General features: G+C 39.3%; 1 protein-coding gene and 1 pseudogene across 6 annotated transcripts in view; one reads left to right on the forward strand and one right to left on the reverse strand.

Annotated features, from left to right (window-relative positions):
- Positions 1–20,476, forward strand: part of CTTNBP2 (cortactin binding protein 2) — a 474,139-nt gene extending 453,663 nt beyond the window's left edge. For 5 of the 6 annotated variants that reach the window (XM_044946625.2, XM_044946624.2, XM_006071487.4 and 2 more), the window contains 9 exons: positions 1,839–1,991; positions 2,162–2,349; positions 6,474–6,652; positions 9,002–9,201; positions 9,564–9,746; positions 14,401–14,464; positions 15,762–15,894; positions 16,921–17,022; positions 19,443–20,476. In XM_044946625.2, the coding sequence (XP_044802560.2) occupies positions 1,839–1,991; positions 2,162–2,349; positions 6,474–6,652; positions 9,002–9,201; positions 9,564–9,746; positions 14,401–14,464; positions 15,762–15,894; positions 16,921–17,022; positions 19,443–19,658 (1,418 nt within the window). In that variant the 3' untranslated portion in view covers positions 19,659–20,476. The remainder of the gene's footprint in view (positions 1–1,838; positions 1,992–2,161; positions 2,350–6,473; positions 6,653–9,001; positions 9,202–9,563; positions 9,747–14,400; positions 14,465–15,761; positions 15,895–16,920; positions 17,023–19,442) is intronic. The other variant, XR_003110932.3, reaches the window with a different exon arrangement.
- LOC112586677 lies at positions 4,407–4,486 on the reverse strand (annotated as a pseudogene).
- Positions 20,477–23,329: the final 2,853 nt, after the last annotated feature.

Below are 23,329 nucleotides of genomic sequence, written 5' to 3' on the forward strand. Positions count from 1 at the left end.
TTTTTAATCACTGGTTATAAACGATTTGTTAGCTTATCATTATTCTTTTTAAAAAACTATTGGTTTATCATGTGTACTTAGTGGCTCAGTTGTGTCGGACTCTGCAATCCCATGGACTGTAGCCTGCCAGGCTTCTCTGTTCATAGAATGCCCCTATGCAGGAATGTTGCAGTGGGTTGCCATGCCCTCCTCCAGGGGATCTTCCTGACCCAGGAATCGAAGTGGGGTCTCCTGCATTGCAGGCGGATTCTTTACCAGCTGGGCTGGTAAAGCCATCACACTTCCATAATAAATGTAGTTCTGAAATAACATGTGACCCTGAGAAGCACAGAATGTGTGAGCGCTCTTTACTGAGCAGCCGTGTTGAGGGGACGTGGCGCATGCCAAGCGCTAGTGTACCCACCCCCACAGACAACTCGATGGAGAGGCAGCCGGTTTTGTTTCTGGTCTTTTAGTTTTTAAAGCTTTGTAGCATCCAGAAAAGTTATTTCCATCTCAGAAGAGATTAATTTACAGTGTTCAAGGAGTTCTCTTGAAACTGACAGTGCATTTGTGTCTATAGTAACACGGAGGCGGAATGGGTATAATGTCCTATCGTAAGTGTTTGTGGAAAGTGGAACTACTTGACAGAATCACTGCTGAGTATTCTAAATTGACCTTTTCTCAAGGTTAATTTAGCTAAGACTAGGGCATCTTAGAATCTTCTAAAATATTAAAAGGTGATATAAATTTTTTATTCATTGCTATCTAGCGAGTATTATAGATGTATTTCAATTACCGTATTAACATTTGAGTGCTTAGCAGGTGCCCAGGCAATCTTTCAGTTACATTTTATCTACCAATTTGTCTAATACATATAATAATAATCCTCCATTTATGCAGTTCAGGCCCCCCGTCTTTAGTGTGAGGACCCCTAAAATAAGAATCACAAGACCCAGATTGTGGTCCTTCCTTATCACTGTTTCTGAAGCCATGGTCAAATCTCCTTAACATCTCTGAGATCTATGAAATGAAAGGAGGGATCTGCTTGTCTCTGAGGTCCTGTCTCCATAATTTTATGAACATTTTACATATGTGTAATTTAAAGGATTAAATGTATTAAAAAAATTGAAATTAAAGGATCCAATTCTCATTGAAGGATTTTGACCCTTTGTATTCTGAAATATCCATCTATAAAATACATACTACCTATTTTTATAGATCAATGAATAATTTAAAACAAAATGATAATTTAACCACTGACCAGGTCACAAAAGAGAACATCTCTAGCTTCCAGAATGGGCCCACGTGCCCCACCCTTGTTCACAAACCCTTCCTTCTAGAGGTAGCCACTAGTCTCACTTTTGTAATCATTTCTTTGCTTTTTAAAAACAGTTTTACTATCTATGAATTCCTAAAGTATATGTTCGTGTTTTAAAGTATATGTTTCATGAACTCTAAATGATGGTGTCATATCGTTTGTATCCTTATGTGATTTGTTTCTTAATATACCGTTTGTGACCATCTTCCATGTGGCTGCTTGTAGCTACATGTTCATTTTCAAATCCATTGTAGGAACTCTGTTGTTGGTGGACATTTGGGTTGATTCCGTTTGGGATCTGTTATGGAAATAGTTAGTGTTGGATCGTTGTGTGGGGGGGTATCCTCAGCTGTATTCAGTAATTTCAAACTGTTTCCCAGAGTCTTTATACTTTCCCAGCCATGTCAGAGCGCCGTGTCACATCTTTGCTAACACGTAAACTTTTACAAGTTTGCACATTTCTGTCATTTTATGTTTTAATCATTGATCATTTAATCACTGATACATTTTAATCATTGAATTTCTGTTTTGACCCCAGCATGTCTGATCCCAGTGAAACAGTCTCCTGCTAACAAGAAAATCATCATCATCTTAGAGAACTTGGAAAAATCTTCATTGTCTGAGTTACTGGGGGACTTTTTGGGACCTCTGGAAAATCACAGCACTGAAAGCCCCTGTACCTTCCAAAAAGGTAAAGATAGTGGAGAGACCACCCCAAGAAGCCAGCTGCTTCAAGAGCTTTCTAATCTCTCTGTCCCCTGGAGCACACGTTACGCTTCATGGCCGTCTTTCCTTCACTTGTTTGGACTTGTTCCCTGCTATGGTTTCCTGACGTTGGACTGCTGCTTTGGTTTGTTTTAGGAAACGGAATGTCTGAATGCTACTACTTTCATGAGAACTGCTTTCTGATGGGAACAATCGCCAAGGCCTGTCTCCAGGGCTCCGACTTGCTGGTGCAGCAGCATTTCCGCTGGGTGCAGCTGCGCTGGGACGGCGAGCCCATGCAGGGGCTGCTGCAGAGGTTCCTCAGGAGGAAGGTTGTGAATAAGGTAACAGACCACACGCAGCCCACTGTTGGGAGAGGGTCCTTGACATTCCCTGGCATTGCTGTCAGGCAACCTGGGCTTGAGCTCTGCCACTTACTGTGTGGCTTCTGGCAAGAAAAATTGGGGATAGGCAAGGGTCAAGTGGGGCTTCCCTGGTGGCTAAGACAGTAAAGAATCTGCCTGCAGTGCAGGAGATGTAGGTTTGCAGGAGACTCAGGTTCAATCCCTGGGTCAGGAAGATCCCCTGGAGGAGGGCTTGGCAACCCACTCCAGTATTCTTGCCTGGAAAAATCCTTTGGACAGAGGAACCTGGCAAGCTGCAGTCCATGGGGTCATAAAGAGTTGGACACAACTGAGCGACTAACACTTTAAGGGTTAAATAGGATAATGCATGTAAAACTCATAGCAGTACCTAACTATGTCAAGTATTTAAAAAAAAAAAAATAGACATCCCTGATGGTTCAGTGGTTCAGACTCTGAGCTTCCAGTGCAAGGGATGCAGGTTTGATCCTCCTTGGGAAACTAAGATGATGGGGGGCCCCCCTCCAAAAAAAGCAGATAGGTTTTACTGTTTTAATTAACCATTCTCAAGGGGTCTCCCTGAGTTTAAATGCTGAGACTAGATTAGAAAATTAATCATTCTTCTTAAGGAAAAGCTACTGTTTCCTTGGAGCCTTCATTATCCATCTACTCAATCTAGTTTTAATATTTGTTACATTGCATTATAGTAACTTTTAAAAAGTCATATGAAAAAATTAGAAATCTCTGTTGACACATTTTTAAGAAGAATAATCACTTTTAGTGATTTTTCATAGTAAATATTCTTCATTCTATCAAAATAACAAAATTAATTTAGTGCTTACCAAATTGAGCACATTATTCTCTAATGTCGTATTCTTAAATTAGGCCAGTAGCCAAGTGTCTGGATGGATTTGAAATAAAAGAGCTCGATTTAGCAAGATTTTATTGTTTAATCCTGCGCAGTGGGCCACACTGGGAGGACAGGATCTTTATTGTATCAGCAGAGGAGTTTAAGCTGTAGGTAATACGACACCCCACTGTTAGCTGCTTCACACACAAAAAGAGGCTTTTTTCCCTTACATAACCAGATGCCTTGCGGTAGGTGTTGCTGATGTCCATTGACACCTTCATTATGCCAGGTCCCAGGTCTGGGTGAATCTCTTGGCCTCTCTTCAGGACTGCCTGGCTTCTGCAGGGCTTCGGGCACCACACCCTCACACAGACTTGTTCTCAGGTAGGGAGCAGGATGCCGCGCTGTGCGAGAGGGAACTTAGGCTTCTTTTGCCTCCTCCTTATCAGGGAGGACAGCATCTTTTTCTGAAACTCCCAGAATCAGAAGACTTCCCCTTAATGGTTCATTAACCAGAACTGGTTTCATGCCCACCCTTCTGCCATAGACCTTGGCTAGAGCTATCTTCCCAACACCAGAGTGCTCCACCAAGTTCCTGAACAAAATCGCTGTGTCTGTTGTGTTAGAGCATGTGAATGTACATGCATTCATAGAGGAGGGCTGGGGAGGGTGGTGGAGGGAGAAGGGTGAGGCGGGAATGCTGTTGGTAATTCAGTGAACAGTCCCTACTAGTGGTGATTTCAATTAGTACCTGAAGTTCCTAATTGAATCAGAAATCGTCTGCCCCAAGCTCTACTAAAGTCAGTTGCCTGATCATAAATATATGCTTTTGACCAAAGCACATCTATTATATGACCTCAGCCAGTAGGAAGAAAGGTGAGATAAAGACAGTCATGGGTTTTGTAGCTTTTCAAATCATTGATGCTTCCATTAACTTCATCACTATTAGTATTTAAATCTCACTGCTAAAACTCACCTAAAGAACTGCAAAAGATACCAGTATTTTTCTTAAAGACTTTATTATTTTTAGAGCAGTTTTTGGTTTACAATAAAATCGAAAGGGAGATATAGAAATTTCTACCCATTGCTCCTCAAATATGCATAGCTTCCCCCATTCTCACCAGAAGGCTGCATTGTTTCATCAAGGAGGAGCCTACACTGACACAGCAGAGCCTGGTTTATCTAAGAGAAAAGCATGGAATGCTTCACGAATTTCTGTGTCTTTCTTGTGCAGGGGCCATGCTAATCTTCCTTGAAATCTTTCCTAACCCTCTCCCTCTTCCAGCTCTCTGGTAAACATAGTTTGAAAAGGATTGATTTTACTTATTTTGAAAAGAAAGGTCTCTTCAAGCTCTACACTTTCCTCCGTTGTGCTTGAGGATGGGCAAGTGGGGTGTGCTGTAAGGAACAGAAAGTGGGGAGGAAGGGCAAGGTGTTTAATTTACCAGGAGTCACTTCAAGTAGGTTAATAAAATGGATTCCTGGGGTAGGTGTACAGTGGGAATGAAGACAACTGCAAATCAACAGAAATCGTGTAACTGCAGGATGGAGCCAAATAATGGGGGCGCTTAGAAGCACACTGGCATGTGATCAAAATTTCTTCTTCCAGTTTCTCACAGGAATAAAAATAAACGTATTTTTTGGAGGAGACAAAGCTTCTAGTATTTAATAAAAAATAATTGTACCTTTAGTAGAAAATTGAAAGCGAAAGAAAGTGTTAGTCACTGATTTGTGTCTGACTCTTTGCAACCCCATGGACTGTAGCCCACCAGGATCCTCTGTCCATGGAATTCTCCAGGCAAGAATACTGGAGTGGGTTGCCATTCCCTTCTCCAGGGGATCTTACCCACCCAGGGATTGAACCTGGGCCTCCTGCATTGCGGGCAGATTCTTTACTGTCTGAGCCACCAGAGAAAGCCAAGGAAAGTAATATTCATCTATTAATTGTAGCCATGATCTCATTTTCACTGGAAGACTATAAGAGAAAGTGGGAGAAATATGATCCTCTTTTGAAAAAATGGGGTATTATAACAGATCCCAAATCCTCGTGTGACACAGTGATGTCACTTTAATGAAGCTGCTAGAATTACTGAACCACTCTTGCATTTTTTTCAATGCCAAATTCTATTCCTTGATGTAGGATATACAAACATTCACATATTATCCTCAGTCTTAATATCATAATTCCTTGGTAAAGTAGAGATTTACATGAATGTGTTTCTTATAAAAATAGTTAATTGCCATATCTGACTTCTAAATATTGGAGAGATTTCTCTTCATAGTATATAAATCTTTGTCCTTTTGCGAATCCTCTGTAGTACCAAAAAGGGACTCTTGTGTAAGATATAATTCTAAAAAGAGTTGCTCCCATTCAACCATGTGTGTTACACAGCATTACTTAAAATTTTCACATTTTAAAATTAGAAAACATATCTTCATGCTAGCATAGTTGTGTACATTTTAAGGTAGCATTTTAGCTGAGACTTTCCTTCTAGGAAAATTAAAAATAAGACAAAGTGAACATGCCATAGATTCCAATCTTATCACTTATCCATATTAAAGTATTTAATGCCATTTTTAGGAGAAGGCAATGGCACCCCACTCCAGTACTCTTGCCTGGAAAATCCCATGGACGGAGGAGCCTGGTAGGCTGCAGTCCATGGGGTCGCTAAGAGTCGGACATGACTGAGCGACTTCACTTTCACGCATTGGAGAAGGAAATGGCAACCCACTCCAGTGTTCTTGCCTGGAGAATCCCAGGGACGGGGGAGCCTGGTGGGCTGCCGTCTCTGGGGTCTCACAGAGTCGGACACGACTGAAGCGACTTAGCATCAACAGCAGCAGTAATGTCATTTTTATGTCATTTATTCAATATCCTTTTTTGAACACCTACTATTTGCAAGTCCTTGTGAGATATTCTATACACATGTGAAAAGTGATTTCTTCCAGCATTGATGTTTAAGAATTCATCCAAGTAAGACACCTCACGCAGGGTGTCTCGCTGCACTGTCACGTCTGCATCCTTTCGTTTGATGTGACAGACTGCAGATCTGTATCTCACGCTAACACACATAACAGGGCATGTTATTACCTAATCCCTTTTTCACCCACCCCAAGTGAAGGTAAGACTAGATTTGGCTACAGTTTTGTTTTATAGTTTTAAATTTTTATAGCTTTAATTTCGAATGGTTAGAAACAACAGGACAATGAGCACTGTGCTAACCCAAGCCCCTGTCTTCCTCCTCTCCGTCTCCAGTTCAGAGGTCAGGTGCCCTCTCCCTGCGACCCTGTGTGCAAGACGGTCGACTGGGCCCTGGCCGTGTGGCGCCAGCTCAACTCGTGCCTGGCCCGCCTGGGCACACCGGAAGCACTCCTCGGGCCAAAGTATTTCCTGTCTTGTCCGGTAATCCCAGGGCACGCCCAAGCAACAGTGAAGTGAGTGTCATTGGTCCTTCTTTGCCTTTAAAGTATTTAAAGTAGAGCCCTGGCCAGTTGGGAATGTTTGAGAGTGAGAAAGCTATGCCACTCCTGTCATCAACATGGGAAGTGGAGCCCTGCCCTCTTGTCAGAGGACGACCACGACTTGTGTGTTGGGCAGTTCCTAAGGAAACAATTTTTGCTAAGACTAGATAGATCATAGGTTTCCTCTGTTTTCAAAACTCTCATCAGATCCATATGTGGCTTGCTGTGCAGTGTCTCCTGAGGAAGGCCCACATAAGAAATTCAGTCAAGTACCCTGTAGCCAAAAAAACCACATTCTACTGATGAATTGAAAAGCTTGCTCTTTTATTAATGATACTTATACACTTACATGAGTAGTAGCTCAGATGGTAAAGAATCTGCTTGCAATGCATGAGGCCTGGGTTCAATCCCTGGGTGAGGAAGATCCCCTGGAGAAGGGAATGACTACACACTCAAGTATTCTTGCCTGGAGAATTCCATGGACAGAGTAGACTGATAAACTTACTATATTTTCTTTGTAGCAGCTTATAAAAATAGACATACATATAGTAAGGTTAATGACATAGAATATCAGAAGGAAGTTGAAAGGAGGAAGGAATTTGTCATCGTCCGACTTCCTTAGTAAGGGTTCTGTGATTCGCTGTTAGATTTGATTCTGTACTTTCTGGCATCCTGAGCAGAAATCTATTTTGGAAAGCAAGGGATGCAAGTAAAATGTCTTCTCTATTGTAACACAGACTATCAATTTAATAACAGTTAATTGAGGGAGGAATACTGTATTAAAAAATATATAGTAATTTCTTGTTAAAAAGCAGTATATTTATTCATATAATTACCCGATTCTCTCAGTATCATGATTACATCTGAGCCTTTTTTGCCCCTGACATCCAGAATCTCAAGATTCTTAGGAGCCATATTTGGCTTTTCCTGTCTGCAGCACAGTCATTGTCAAAAACTAGAGGCTCTGAGACTTGTACCCTATTTGCAAGCTGACAGGTTAGCCTGCTGGGTGCAGGATGCTGGGTCAGAGGCCCGCTCCTCATCACTCAGAGCCCAGCCGCAGCCCAGCTATCTGAACTGTCTGCAGCGGTTTCCCCAGCTCCTCAGGTCCCACAGGGTGATGCGTAGCAGCCCAGGTGGATGCTGGCTTTAGCAGCAAAATGTGGAATCACCCCATCTTCTAATGGGGGATGCTGGTAAATCTGCCCACCCTTTGCCCTGGAAGGAACCATAACTTTCATCATCCTAGTCAGGAAACAATCTGCCCTCTGCTCCAGAAGGAGACATTATCTCTACTTCCCAAGTCTGTGTACACTGCTAACATCCTTGAAAAGACAATCCAGGAAAACAGCTGACATGAGAATACAGAAATGCCGTGGAAACTTAACTCCTAACAGCCATATTAAGGAACTGCCTTTCTAAAATTTTCTTACTTTTTGTTTTTTTTTTTTTGTTTTGTTTTGTTTTGTTTTGTTTTAGCCAAAGCTTATATCTTTACCTCCTCAGCACCTTTAGGAGTAACTGTTTGCTTTTTTTTTTTCCCCCCGGAATTACATGTCACTTTACATTAACAGAGAAACTTGATACTAGGTAATAGTTTTAACAGTTCCTATTCTAGGTGATATAGTTTTGTCTACAGCTTTTAATGCTGTTTTTTAACTGTTTTTTAATACTACAACAAAGTATAATCTTTTTTGAAGGAATTTTGATCGGCACTGAGTGCTCTAAATTTCAATTAAAGCCTTGCAGCAGCTACAGCTATTAATGCAGTCCACCTGAGGCAGTGGCTGGTTGACCCCATCTCCTCTCTTCAGGGCTCACCTGCCATGTGTAGACACCAAGCCCCTACGGAGCAGGAAGATTTAATTTGCCAGTGATCATAAAATGTATCCCAATTTCAGAAATACTAAAAACATATGTATCTTAGTAAGGAAAATGGCAAATAAGTTTAAGCTATTTAGACACAGACTTTCAGGAAGTCTTTTTTCCTCCAGATTTCTTTAGTCTGTAAAGTTTTCCATGTATTTTTCCCTTTCCATGTATTTATTTGTGCATTCATTTATTCAGCACTCTAGTGCTCCAGGATCTTACAAAGAAAAACAGGAACAGGTAAACAGTTTCATTAGAAATACATTGTTATTTGTAAAGCACATTCAAACTCTTTTGGTGTTAGATAATTTCACTTATTCTGAAACAACCTGGGAAAGGTAGCCTATCCATAGAAACACTTAGGCTTTGTTCAGGGTCTTCAGCTCTGTCCCGGGTAGAGTTGTGTGTGATTCCTGGGAGCCTGGGTCCTAACTGTGAACCCTGTCTTGGAAGGTGGATGTCTAAGCTATGGAATGCTGTCATTGCACCCAGAGTTCAAGAAGCAATATTGTCAAGAGCCTCTGTGAAAAGACAACCCGGCCTTGGGCAAACAACTAAAAGCCCCAGCCAAGGGCAGCAGGCTGTGGTTAGAGCTGCTCTCAGCATTTTGCTTAATAAAGCTGTTCTGCATGGCTGTCCCCTCCAGAGAGCAGGTATGTGGGTTTATGCTGGGAGGAGAGGAAATTCGCTATTATGTAATGCTTGCTTGAACTGGCTTTTAGGGAACTCTATTTTCTCTCTTTGTAACCAGTGAGATTATCTCCATGTAATGGATGTTGCACAGCACTGCCTTAAAAACTAACTCACTTGCTCTCTCTTAATTCCTGGCTCATGTTTAAATACCATACTTCAAAGTAATGTTTGCTGGTTGACAAACCCCTGCTTGGGTATGATAGGCCCCTGATTTTGAAGAGGCTATTTCTTTAAGTGTTAGAAATGTTGGATTTTGCTTGACTCTGTGTAACTGCGCTCTTGCTTCTGTCCTTCTGGCAAAATGTGGTTTATGTTGTTTCAGAGCTGGACCAGCATACAGCTGATTTCAAAGGAGGAAGCTTCCCTCTGTCCATAGTTTCAAGTTACAGCAGTTGCAGCAAGAAGAAAGAGAGTGGTGCCTGGAGAAAGGTGAGCACCAGTCCTCGCAAGAAGTCTGGCCGGTTCTCTTCACCCACCTGGAACAAGCCAGACTTGAGTGAAGAAGGTAAGGGGGGCAGGCATGAGACGTGTGTACCCATGAGGTGGTTTCTGAATGCCAGTGTGCTTTATGTTTATCACTATGCATTCAACAAAGCAAAATTTTGAGGATTTCAATGTGTATTTTTCATGGAATAAAGCATGTGGTAGGTACATTCCACAAATCGTTGAGAGTCCCCTACCTGAAAAAAACAACCATTCATAGTAGAATTCTGAAATTAAATTTATCTTTACCATGTTAATGATCATCTGCTTTTCAGCGATTTGATTTTCTTGGGATCCACACAATTATATTTATGTAATAAAAGCTGACACATAAAAAGAAAGAAATAGGCAAATGTGCATTCAGAAGTGAACCTTAAACTTTTAGAAGTATGTGTTATTTGATTATAGACATATTTAATACCAGTTTAAGGTGTTTATAAGTGAGTCAGCTTTACATATTTCTTCCTATATGAGATGTATACCATGTACCAAGTTTTCTTCTAAACACTAGAAATAGAGCAGTGAAAACAGGAGATAAAAATCACTCCCTGACAGAATTTCATTCTAATAAATTATTAGACCTGTTCCTTATGGCTTTGATATTAGGATAATCAGTTGTTTAAATATCCTCCCTCAGTTCAGTTCAGTTGCTCAGTCATGTCTGACTCTTTGCCACCCCATGGACTGCAGACGCCAGGCTTCCCTGTCCATCACCAACTCCTGGAGCTTACTCAAACTCATGTCCGTTGAGTTGGTGATGCCATCCAACCATCTCATCCTCTGTTGTCCCCTTCCCCTCTCGCTTTCAATCATTCCCAGCATCAGGATCTTTTCAAATGACTCAGTTCTTTGCATCAGGTGGCTAAAGTATGGAAGTCAGAGCTTAGCATCAGTCCTTCCAATGAATATTCAGGACTGATTTCCTTTAGATGGACTTGTTGGATCTCCTTGCAGTCCAAGGGACTCTCAAGAGTCTTCTCCAACACCACAGTTCAAAAGCATCAGTTCTTCAGTGCTCAGCTTTCTTTACAGTCCAACTCTCACATCCATACATGACCACTGGAAAAACCAAAGGTTTGACTAGATGGACCTTTTTTGGCAAAGTAATGTCTCTGCTTTTTAATATGCTGTCTAGGTTGGTCATAACTTTTCTTCCAAGGAGCAGGTGTCTTTTCATTTCATGGCTGCAGTCACCATCTGCAGTGATTTTGAGGCCCAAGAAAATAAAGTCTGTCACTGTTTCCCCATCTATTTGCCATGAAGTGATGGGACCGGATGCCTTGATCTTCGTTTTCTGAATGTTGAGCTTTAAGCCAACTTTTTCACTCTCCTTTTTCATTTTCATCAAGAGCCTTTTTAGTTCTTCTTCACTTTCTGTCATAAGGGTGGTGTCATCTGCGTATCTGAGGATATTGATATTTCTCCTGGCAATCTTGATTCCAGCTTGTGCTTCATCCAGTCTGGCATTTCTCATGATGTACCCTGCATATAAGTTAAATAAGCAGGGTGACAATATAAAGCCTTGACGTACTCCTTTCCTGATTTGGAACCAGTCTGTTATCCATGTCCAGTTCTAAATGTTCCTTCTTAACCTTCATATAGGTTTCTCAGGAGGCAGGTCAGGTGGTCTGGTTTTCTCATCTCTTGAAGAATTTTCCACAGTTTGTTGTGATCCACACAGTCAAAGGCTTTGGCATAGTCAATAAAACAGAAATAGATGTTTTTCTGGAACTCTCTTGCTTTGTTGATGATCCAGTGGATGTTGGCAATTTGATCTCTGGTTCCTCTGCCTTTTCTAAATCCAGCTTGAACATCTGGAAGTTCATGGTTCACATATTGTTGAAGCCTGGCTTGGAGAATTTTGAATATTACTAGTGTGAGAGTTGAGTGCAATTGTGCGGTAGTTTGAGCATTCTTTGGCATTGGAATGAAAACTGACCTTTTTCAGTTCTGTGGCCACTGCTGAGTTTTCCAAATTTGCTGGCATATTGAGTGCAGCACTTTCACAGCATCATATTTTAGTGTTTAAAATAGCTCAACTGGAATTCCATCACCTCCACTAGCTTTGTTCATATTCTCGCCTAAAAGATATCATATTTGAGTAAGAATGAAAAGATGTTCCAACCTCATATGCATTATGGATTTCTGATACATGTAACTTAACTTTACGTCTTCAGGAGCCCCTTGTACCCCACACTAAATGGCAACTCACTCCAGTATTCTTGCCTGGAGAATCCCAAGGACAGAGTAGCCTGGCGGGGTGCAGTCTATGGGGTCACAAAGAGTCAGACATGACTGAAGAAACTTAGCAGGCATGCACACATGGCAGCTTTACAGCATCCCTAAGTGAAAGGGATATGATGTCTAAAATCCTAAACAGTTGCTTTTGTTACCATATTTTTCACATGGAAGATTGTATTGATTTTTAATAAAAACCAATGTGATTTTAACTATATCAATACATGCCAGAGTTGTGTGATTACCCCAAGTATGTGATCATAAGTTGTGACTTAAAGTCACGTAAGTAATAAGTTTTAAAGTAATTGAATGGATAGTCACTGAAAAAAATACGTAAACGCTCATTGTAAAGGTAAGTGTTATTTATAATAGGATACATTTTGATCTCCGAGGCTTGCCCTTACTTGCTAAAGTTAGAGTGTTTGCTCCAGGGAATAAAATCATTAGACTGTAGCCCCCCAATAGAGCAAAGAGACTCCCTCAGCTGGCTTTCTGTAACAAGGATTATACCTGTTTATCCTTGGAAAGTATCCAAGAGAGGTCGACAATGAGGACTGTCGTCTCCATTTACAGATGGCACAATTGAGACTCAGATCCCTTTTATCACCTGCTCCGAATCACTGCTCCTACAAACAGGGGGTTCTGCAATCCATGTTTTTGTTTCTTATGAGTCCAGTGCTGTTTTCTTCAGTCTGTGCCACTCATAATAATCCTGGTACTCAAATAAGGACACCTATACAGGCTCTTCACTGTGTCACTTCCAAGTTCATTAGAATTCCTGTAGGATTCAGGACCAACTGCTTTCCTGAGCTAAGTGAGTACCTAAACAATAAGCATTGTCAATATATATTGCAGTACTGTAGATTCGTCAGACAAAATCCATAAATGAATATGAACTTTAAACAGTATTATGGAGATAAATCTAACTTGGAAATATATATTTGGCTAAAAGCTGAATTATAAATTAAGTTTAAATTTATAATATTTATTAGTTGCAGAACTAGTGGATATATCAAGTGTTCCTTCAAACACAAAAACTTAATTGAAAGGTGAATAAAATTGTATGCAACCATAATTTGACATCAACATAGAGATTTATAAAATGCATTGGCCAGGGTTTAGGTGAATAAACCACTGGTTGGTTAACAACCAAAGGTGGACATGCCTCTAGTTTTTTTTTAATAATAGTCACCTTGTCCAATAATTACACTTCATACAAAATTATTACAACAGTGTTTGGGTTGATATTTTTGGACATCATTGTTTTAAAAAATACCAAAATAGAACTCTCTTGCATTCCATGCAGACCACTAGGGAAACTCATAAAATTTGATAAAGACACAGCCCTTTTCTGTCCTGACCTAAACCAGGGAGACCTAAACCTGAGATGATGGTCACTGCTTCTGGAGGGCAGAGTCCAAGCTTAGGCACTTCCGTGCTAATTAGGGGAAAGCTACTCATTAATGCCTTCTGACAGTAAGGACAAAAGTGTGGATGAGGAAACGTACAGACCTGATGATCTGCTTTTAATTGGGATATACCAAAGTCGACAGACTTCTCAAATGATTAAAAATCATTCTTTAATCTATGCTAGCACCATTCATACAATTTTAGAATCTACTCAGAAGCAGCTGTATTAATGCATTTATAAAATGTAGAGTATTATAGAAATAGACATTTTGAATCTAAAATGGTTTAGTGTTTCTCAAACTTTTGACCATAAGCCACAGTGAGAAATGTATTTTAAAGCTGGACCAGTACACACAGACCTATGCATTTGCATGTCTCTGTAAATGGATACCAACTTATATATTTACTACATACAACCTGTGCAATCCGGTGTTTCCTATTCTCTGTTTTTTTTAAATGGGTTGAAATTTGCAGTTAGAAAAACATTGGTATGATATGCAGCATTTGTTTTAATGCTGTGACTTTTTGTTTACTTTTCCTACTTAGTTTTCTGTAAAATGCAAAGCAATCAAAAGCCGTTTCTGTACCGCTAAAGCCACCTGCACTGTAATACATCATGGGGCCCACACTTCAAAAACTGTGTTGGGTCTACACAGTCAGGATCCCTTGGAAGGCAAACAAAGGGATTACCATCTTCAAAAGGCAGGTATTAACCCTCTTTTAGGCACTTGGAGAACAAAGGCCTAAGGTTGTGGGGACTTGCCTGATTAGAATAGGATCCATTGATGAAAGCGGAGTTGAGGAGTCCTGAATTGAGCCTCAGGTGGTGTGTGTTGTATTGATTTTAGTCATAAATATACATGAGGTCTTTGCTCATTCTCTAGGCTTCCACAGGGCCTCAAGAGATGGATTTAATCCAAAAACAATATGAAAATACATCAGAGTCTAGAGACTATTTCTTTTAAATACAGAGTTCAAGATGCTCAGGGACAGTCTATGGAAATGACTGCTTTTTTTTCTTTAAACAGGTATCAAAAGTAACACTATATTACAGCTGAATTGTAACAGGAATGCTTCGCTGTCAAACCAAAAGTAAGTTTCCCCTGCAGATTTAACTCATAACAAACAGTACACATTCTTATCGTGTGTATGCTAAGTCACCTCAGTCGTGTACAACTCTTTGCGACCCCATGGACTGTAGCCCGCAAGGCTCCTCTCTCCATCGGATTCTCCAGACAAGAATACTGGAGTGGGTTGCCCTGCCCTCAGGGGATCTTCCAGACCCAGCAATCCAACCCTCATCTCTTATGTCTCCTGCATTGGCAGGTGGGTTCTTTACCACTAGCGCCCCCTGGGAAGCATTAGTCTGTGCAACTGTTATGCTGTGAATATAATTTTTTAAAAAGCAGTAGAGGTAATTCAAATGCTAGTATTAAGCTGAAATCGAATGAATGAAATCTAAAAAAAATACAAAGCCTATTTTGCTTTTAGTTTGGTGAAAGATTAGAAATATCATTGACTTGATTTTGTATCAAGTTTGATATTAATACAGTTCACAAAGATATGGTAAAATCCTGTATTTGTGAACTTTTAAACAGGCTTTAGAGGACTGATGATTTTAATGATAGAGTTACAGAAACATAACATGACTTACTTTTTTTTCCTCATGCTGCTGCTAGGGAATTGTCGATTATGCTTCCAAATTTGTAAACTGAAATAAAGATTTATCACGGAATAAAAATGCTTAGCTAGTTTGTAAATAGGTCCTTCTATAGCCAATATGTTGTGTACCCTGTAACTTGGCAGGTGACATTTAGGACCCTGGTTCACAGAATTACAAGAGGGGTAGGGGGTCAATGAATCTGCCACATGCTTGTTTGTGCCAGGCCCACTGTTAGATCTGTTGTATTCAACAGCCTATACAGCATTTGTAATAACCCTATGATGTAGCATAAGGCATTTGATAGAAGGGAACCCAGGAACTGAGGTATTGAGTACAAAAAAGAAACCCGACCCATGGTCACGTTGCCAATAAAAAGTGATAAATTGACATTTACTCCATTGTCACACTGCCCCCCACACCAGCGTGTTTAGTGTCATCCTTGGGGACAGCGAAGGAAAGGGAAGAGTAAGGAGACTGGAATATTGTAAGTCAAAGTGGATTTCTTTGTGTAATAACATTTTATCCTATTGAGAATTCTGATGGGGAGTTACCAAAATCAGATGGGAATGGGTTGTTGTATAAAGTGACATTTATGGATGCCTTTAAAGGATGTTAAAAACTTTTTTGCTCCACAAACCCCCCAGAAAGGTGGGGGTCTAGGTTTCCATATTGGAAGTTGGATGGTTGCTCTGTGTTTGAAAAACTCTTTTCTGAACTCTGTGGTAGGTCTTTAGAGAATGATCTGTCATTGACATTGAATCTGGATCAAAGACTCTCTCTGGGTTCGGATGATGAAGCAGATCTTGTCAAGGAACTTCAGAGCATGTGCTCTAGCAAATCTGAATCTGATATAAGCAAGGTAAGCAGGACACAGCGGGGACGGCCCTGAGTGGCTCCCCCAGCAGCAGACAGACTTCTTGGAGCCACATCATAGCTCTTTCCCTGAGAGAAATCCCTTATCAAATAGTATGACTAAAGCTCCAAATCAAAACTTCCATTACCTTGCTTAGAAAAGTCCTTCCTTCCAAAAAAAAAAAACACTTATACAACAAGGGAGCTCTATTTAGCACAGCTTCTCTGAAAAACCCAAAGTGAAAGTTGCATGTGGTGTGTTACCACAAATTAAACCAATACCACCTTTTCCTTTCCATATTCCTAACTTTGGCCGTCACCAATCAGTAAGAGCATGGCAGCAGACTTGCATTCCGCAGCGGGGAACAACTGTACTTACAAAATAAGAAAAAATAAGTAGCCTGTGTAATTTGCTTAAACTGTGAAATTTGAGATCCAAAGATGGAAATCAGTGACCCAAAATCTTGAAGCATTAACAGCATCAAGTTCAACCTGTTTTTGCACTCTGATATCTGCAGCAGTTTTTTACCACGCTTCCTTGATAAGTGCCTTTTGCTTGAAAGGGAGCAAAAGAAGGTAGTTAGAACTTAGGCAGGTTCTACCCCAAAACTCACCTGTTGTATTTGGACAGTCTACTAGGAATAAAGAACTCACTAGCTTATTTAATCTCACTGGAAGTGAGTCGACGTAGTTAACACTGGAAAAATAAGGTTACAATGAAAAATCTTGCAAACGTTATATCCTTTCATTTTGTGCCAAGTATTTTTTTTTTTTAAATAGGGCTTATCTGGTTGTCTTCTTTTGACTTTAAAAGACTTTTTTTTTTCTCCTTAGAAACTATGTCTCATGCATTTGCTGTTAGTTTCACATGAAAGCTTAAAGTCCTTATCTGAGCATTTTAGGACCTAAGCTTCTGACAGTAAGACAAGAACCACACTTCTCACTGTGGGTTTTCCACAGTGACTTTACATCTTACCTTGAGTATGTCACAGTTTACCTGTGAAAACATGACGATAAATTGTGTATTTTCCAGATTGCTGATTCCAGGGATGATTTAAGGAGGTTTGATAGTTCAGGAAACAACCCTGTGTTTTCAGCAACTGTTAATAATCCAAGAATGCCAGTGTCACAAAAGGTAAGTGTCCCTTTTCCCTCCAAAATGGGACAAAGAAGGATTGTTGTGAAACTGACTTTACAAATCTTTCAAAGTTACTTTTACACTATAGCAGGGATATAATCAGGATAAACGTGTAAGTGTTCACTAGGTAATCAAGGTTAGAAAAAAGTACTGTTTGGCTAATAGCTTGAAGGAATCACATAGAAAAACCATTACTTCCCCCCCTTATATTTGATGCCAAAAAATTAGATTCCAAAATTTTTACTCTCTCTTCTATTTGTTTTCACTAGTTTATGCCAAACCTAGAACTAATGTAACATCTCTCTTCTTTACTGTATTTTAAAATGGAACATTGAATTTCTTTTGAGTACCATTTTAAAAAACTGGAGTTAATGCTGAGTGATAACAGAAAAATCTACACATACATAAAGATTTACCTCTGATTTACTTGAACTTCCCATACCATGCATGTTTCAGAGACAGAATGTCCTTTGCAAGCAAATCAGAATGAGCCAGGATTCCCATAGAGTTCCTTACCGTCTTGAAATAACTTTTATGATTGGTTAATAAATGCCAAAAGATGAGATGGCCCAGTATGGTACTACTGAGTGAACAGAAACAATAAAAATACTTCTTACCCAGTAGTGCTTTTGTGAGGCAGTCCATTTTGTAAGACGTGTTTAATAATGTGTAGTTTGCTCACCAAGCTATGTCCACTGTGGTTCACGTCCCCTCACATGGCAGCTGACACAGACCTGTGGGGAGAGGGAGTGCAAAGAGCAGGATTAAACAGCGAGTGCGGTGACACCTGGGGTCCCTGCTGATAACTCTGGTTTTGGATGGAATACATTTTTGTTCAGGGGCTGTCCCTGAACTATGGTTCAGAACACATTCCTTGGGCTTGCCTTCTATTTCTTTGCCCACTGAGCATTCTAAGGACTATTCCCCGATGATCAGTTGTTTTCTTAGAAACTGCCACCAGAGGGCGACGTAGTACTCATTTGGCATTTGCCAGATTCCTGAACCCTTCACAGGCTCAGGCCTTTTCTATCCTGATAAAGGCAGTGAGCATTTCTTGGTTAGATGCCCAGTTTCTGCTGTTATCAGGAAGTAATTCCCTTTAGGAGGAAAAGCTCTCTGTGTTAGCTGAAATCACTTTCTCCTATGTGGTCAGAGAGGGGCCTGTTAATCAGGCAGCATGTCAGCCAGCCTTCTTAAATAGAAAAGCCCATATTTACATAAATACATATTTAAGTCATCCATAGAATATATAATAATAAATGTTTTCTTCTTATGGAGATGAAAATTCAGTCCCCTAAAGCAGAAATTCCCATTTTGGTTGCATCATGAAAACTATTTGAGGATTTGTTTTTTAATCCCTTGTACCCGGACCACATGCCCTAGAGGTTCTGATATAATTGGTCTAAGGTACAACCTGGACGTTGGAGTTTTTAAAAGCTTGGTGACTCTCATGTGCAATCAGGGCTTAGACCTGTTCTCTAGCACATACCTTTGATGCATCATTCGCATTTTCTACCCATTTCTTTCCAAATTATGTCCTTGAACTTCACGTAACTTATGTTTACATATAACTGACTATTTCAGACCATCCTCTACACCTCCCCATGTCCATGTTCACCCTTCCTCCTTTCTTACTTCACCACTCACTTGAGTTCTGCTGATTGGTAAACATGAAGGGGGACCTACCCAAGTGAGCTCATGATCAGGGAAAACGCTGTGAGTAAAAGGTCTTATTGCAGCATCATGGGTCGCTCTTACCTATCCAACTCTGTTTCCTTATGGGCAAAAAGAGGCCTGGACCAGGTGATCAGAAGGGTTCAGAAGTACTCGAAGAATGCTAGCATGCAGTTTCCAAGAATTAAAGATCTTGAGCTCCCTAGTTACAGATGCATCACCAGGAAACAATTCACTACTGCAGAAGCTCCATTAGCACAAGGATGGTGCCCTTTTACATTCTCTACTGTGAGCCAAGCACCAGGAACAGTGCTTGTCTGATAAACATTCAGAATATGTGAGTAATAGTCCAGTTAAAGGCAGAAAAATTCAGTGACACACTCAAGGTAAAGGTGTTGCATTGTAGAACTGCTTACAAATAGTTGGTTGGAACAGTCCAGTTTGATTTCCTCAGGCCTAAGACTTCATACAACTTCTGTTGACGAGGAGACTCCGGACTCAGGCACTAGTTTCACTGACTCCTGTCTCTGGCACCACAAAGGACCTAGTGGAGATCAGACCGCGAGTCTACAGGACATTAAGCATTCAACTTCTCTCCTCCCCTTTTTTTCCCCCCCACGAGAACCTATGTTAAGGGAGAAACTCATACATACTTGTACAGGGACAGAGAGGAGAAAATTAGTACCGATCACAGAAGTTGGGAACAATGTCTAATTAAGCTGTTCTGTTTTCCTTTCTTACAGGAGGTCAGTCCTCTCAGCAGCCATCAAACGACCGAATGCAGCAACAGTAAATCAAAGACTGAGTTGGGTGTTTCAAGAGTTAAATCTTTTCTTCCTGTTCCTAGAAGTAAAGTCACCCAGTGTTCCCAGAACACCAAAAGAAGCAGCAGCAGCAGTAATACAAGGCAAATAGAAATAAACAACAACTCAAGAGATTTGGAACCTACGCAAAAATGAACAAGTAGAAAAATCTAGCAAATAGGCCTGCCTACAGTATTCTCATTCTTCTGTATATTTCACACAGAAACCAAGGACAACAAGATGTAAATACCTTTAAATGAATCAAATGTTTTCACTGCAATATAAACTATGAGTGCGGGACCACTATTCAATTTTTTGTAAAGAATGTATTTATAACCAACTTTTTTTTTTTTTTCAATTCTGTCAAATTGAACTGCAATACCAAGAAGTTATACTCACTTTTCAAGTAGTTTTATAATAGAAAAGTCATAATAGTTTTACTCAAGATGTTCAGGGGTATTAAAACAACCGTGTACTGTACATATGTACATATGTACATTTAAGAAAGCTATGCATCATTGCATACTGCATTGGCTTAGATAACATGTATCATTTTAAAGAGATCATAATTTTATCTTCACTTGATGAGAAACGACTAGAATGGGGCAATAACAAATCATTTCTAAACAGTTACTTTTCTTAAAAGCCATATTAAGTATTTTGCCTGTTAAACTCTAGTTTTCAGTTTCAAAACTTTTAATGGTTGCATCATGTATATTTATGCTTATGGGTTTGTGTTATGACTCCTGTAAATATGAACTTATATAATGCAATAAAAGTGTTATCTTTCTTACAAAAGTTTTGTACCTAAGTAGATATAAAAAAGAATAACTGTAAATGCTTCAATAAATAAGTTAACTCCCTCTTCTAGTGGCACAACTGATATTTTCTAGACTTTCTTCTCAAATTACTAATGACATAACTAAAAGTTATATGCCTTGACACCAAATAAAATATTGAATTAGTGAAATAAATAACTTTGCTGTAGTTTTTATTGCTGTTAGTAGTTTATCCATGCAAAAGATATTTGTATTCAATTTAGAGCCATTTAAACTGGTCCTCCATGTTTGTATTTCAGTAGCTATTCAGAGAAGACTTTTGTTACAAAGTATTAGTTGGTTTAAACTAGAATAAACATTTCAGTGGAGCTCTTGGAATGAAGTGCTCATTGAAAACAAATTTTTCATACTTAACAAAAAAAGTATAATTATATACCAACAATTATTTGCGTATCTTAGAGTATTTAAAGTCCTTTCTTAGCCAGAATGGTTATTTAAAGTATACACATGTGCATGAAAACTATAATACATTTTGCAAGTATCTTTTAAAAAATGTATAGTGAGGTGGAGGAAGAATCAAGGAAGAGATCAGTTCCAGTGCCTGTCAGCCCAGGCTTTATCTCTGCCATCCTTGGGTTTACAGCATGAACCTTGTAACAGGAAGTAGAACTAGAACAAGGGACTGAGGGTAAGGAGGAGAGAGAGAGGCTGGAAGAAATAGTCTTAGGCTTGAACACAATAACGCCTTTGAGCTGGACTTAAATTCTTGGTGGCCTGGTGGTATTTGATACTTACAAGTGTTTCACAGAAAGACATTAATTTTGGGGACAAAACTCAATGCTCTCCATATCATAGACCAACATACCCAGATTGAGGTGGCTCTGGGGCATGTTGTCCTGCTAATATACACCTTTGATTATATTGAATTTTTTTTTTTTAGGGATAAGGCATTGTTTTATATTGGCAATTTTTCTGAAGATATAGATCTCATTATGATAGCCAAGGACCAGAAAAGAGAAAAAACAAATTTGCAATACATTATTAAGATGACATCTAGTAACCTATATGATTGGTTAGTAATTCAACACATATACTTACATAATTGGATAGTAGACTGCAAGATGTCTAAAGAGGGCCTTTAGATTAGGAGTTTTCAAAATACATGTGAAAACCTAGTAATGGGTCATTTTATCAATTTAGGTAATCACAACTACCATTTTTTGAAAATAGGATAGAAAAGAAAATATCAGAGCACATCATGGTATCACAGTCAATAAAAGAATTTTTTGTGAAGCTTTTGTTTAATTATGTAGATACATGGATGTAAGCACTGGACTGTGATGTCAAATATAACTTTCTGTGGGTCATGGCCACAAGTCTTTGAAGCTCAATACCATTAATGGTGATGGTCAGGGTGCTTCAGGGGTAAAAAGGTCTTTGGTGTTATACAGCCTTGTGACTGAATTAAGCACTAACATTTATTAGCTGTGTGACCTAAGACAAGTATGTATTAGCTGTGTGACCTAAGACTCTTTGACCCAGATTCCACAATAGTTATGTAGGATCATGACAACCCTACAAGTTGTCCTTGAGCATTAAAATGAGGTAACAATACAATGTTCCTAGTTACCTCCCTCGTACATAAAAAGTAATAAATTATGTCCCATAAGTCTTTGTGGCATTCCAACATCCCATCAAGTTGTAATAAACTCACAAATACTGACAGCTGTATTATGAGCATCAGATTCTACTAGAGTTGTATAAAACACCTAATTAAAAGAAATATCTACTTGGAAATTGATAACTATAACACATTAGCAAATTTTATTTTCCTTTTATGTTAACTTGATGATGAGCTTCTCCTAAATAGACCTAACACATTTTGCAGTTGCAAAAAAAAAGTAAACATGTCATAAAATCTGATTATTCATGAAAAAAGCCAATTTTTAGAGACAAGGCTGAACTTTCATAATTTTTTTTTTCCTGTGCAGTTAATACTTAATGCAAATTAAGTTCAGTTGACTAGACATAGCCAACACCTGATTTAGGCATTTATTCCTAACAACTATGAGCTATTACACAAAACTTTCTCTATGAAGTTATGTGATATTTTCTGAATTTTATCTGATCCCTTTTGTAATATTTTTCTCAAGAGAACATTCCACAGATGTGAAGGGAATAAATTAGTGAATAGATAATCCTGTTAGTTTGGTTTTTACTACAAACAAATAGTTGTTATAGACCAAGATGCCATTGTTAATTTGAGAAAGAGGACTATGGAAATACATGGAGAAAGGATATCAGATACATATCTTATCTATTCTGTCCTTAATACAACAGATATTAGAAGATAACATTGACTTATCAAGTCAAGAGCTGCAGTTCTAGCCAGAAGGCTAAGACACCATGTAATATCTTTGGTTTCAATGACTTCATTGGGAAGAAAAAAAAAAAAAAAAAAGGATTATTCTTGTCCCAGAAAGAAAAGCACAATAAGAAAATCAGAAATCCTGACAGTTGTTCCTACACATTCTGATACTTTAATAAGAGTATCAGCTAAATAAATCCCCCTGAAAAAAGTTACTTGGGTTATATTTTAAGGAAATCAAGAATGTATCAGAGAAATTAAGAAATCAATTATTTTACAACTGCCCTAAAAACAGCAAAATACCTAGGAATAAATTTAACCAAGGAGGTAAAAGACCTGTACACTGAAAAGTAAGACACTAATGAGAGAAACTGAAGAGGGCACAAATAAGAGAGATTCTGTGTGCTCACAGATTGAAAATTCAATACTGTTAAAATGTCCCTACTAACCAAAGCAGGCTAGGGATAAAGAACCCACCCCCAATGCAGGAAGACTTTAAGAGGTGTGGGTTCGATCCTTGGGTCAGAAAGATCCCCTGGAGGAGGAATGACAGCCCACTCCAGTATTCTTGCCTGGAGAATCCCCATGGACAGAGGAGCCTGGCAGGCTACAGTCCTTAGGGTCACAAAGAGACAAACACTACTAAAGCAACCTACAGAGTCAATGAAATTGCTATTAAA

This window comes from Bubalus bubalis, chromosome 8, assembly GCF_019923935.1.
Source record: "Bubalus bubalis isolate 160015118507 breed Murrah chromosome 8, NDDB_SH_1, whole genome shotgun sequence".
In the NCBI taxonomy this organism is placed as follows: domain Eukaryota; kingdom Metazoa; phylum Chordata; class Mammalia; order Artiodactyla; family Bovidae; genus Bubalus; species Bubalus bubalis.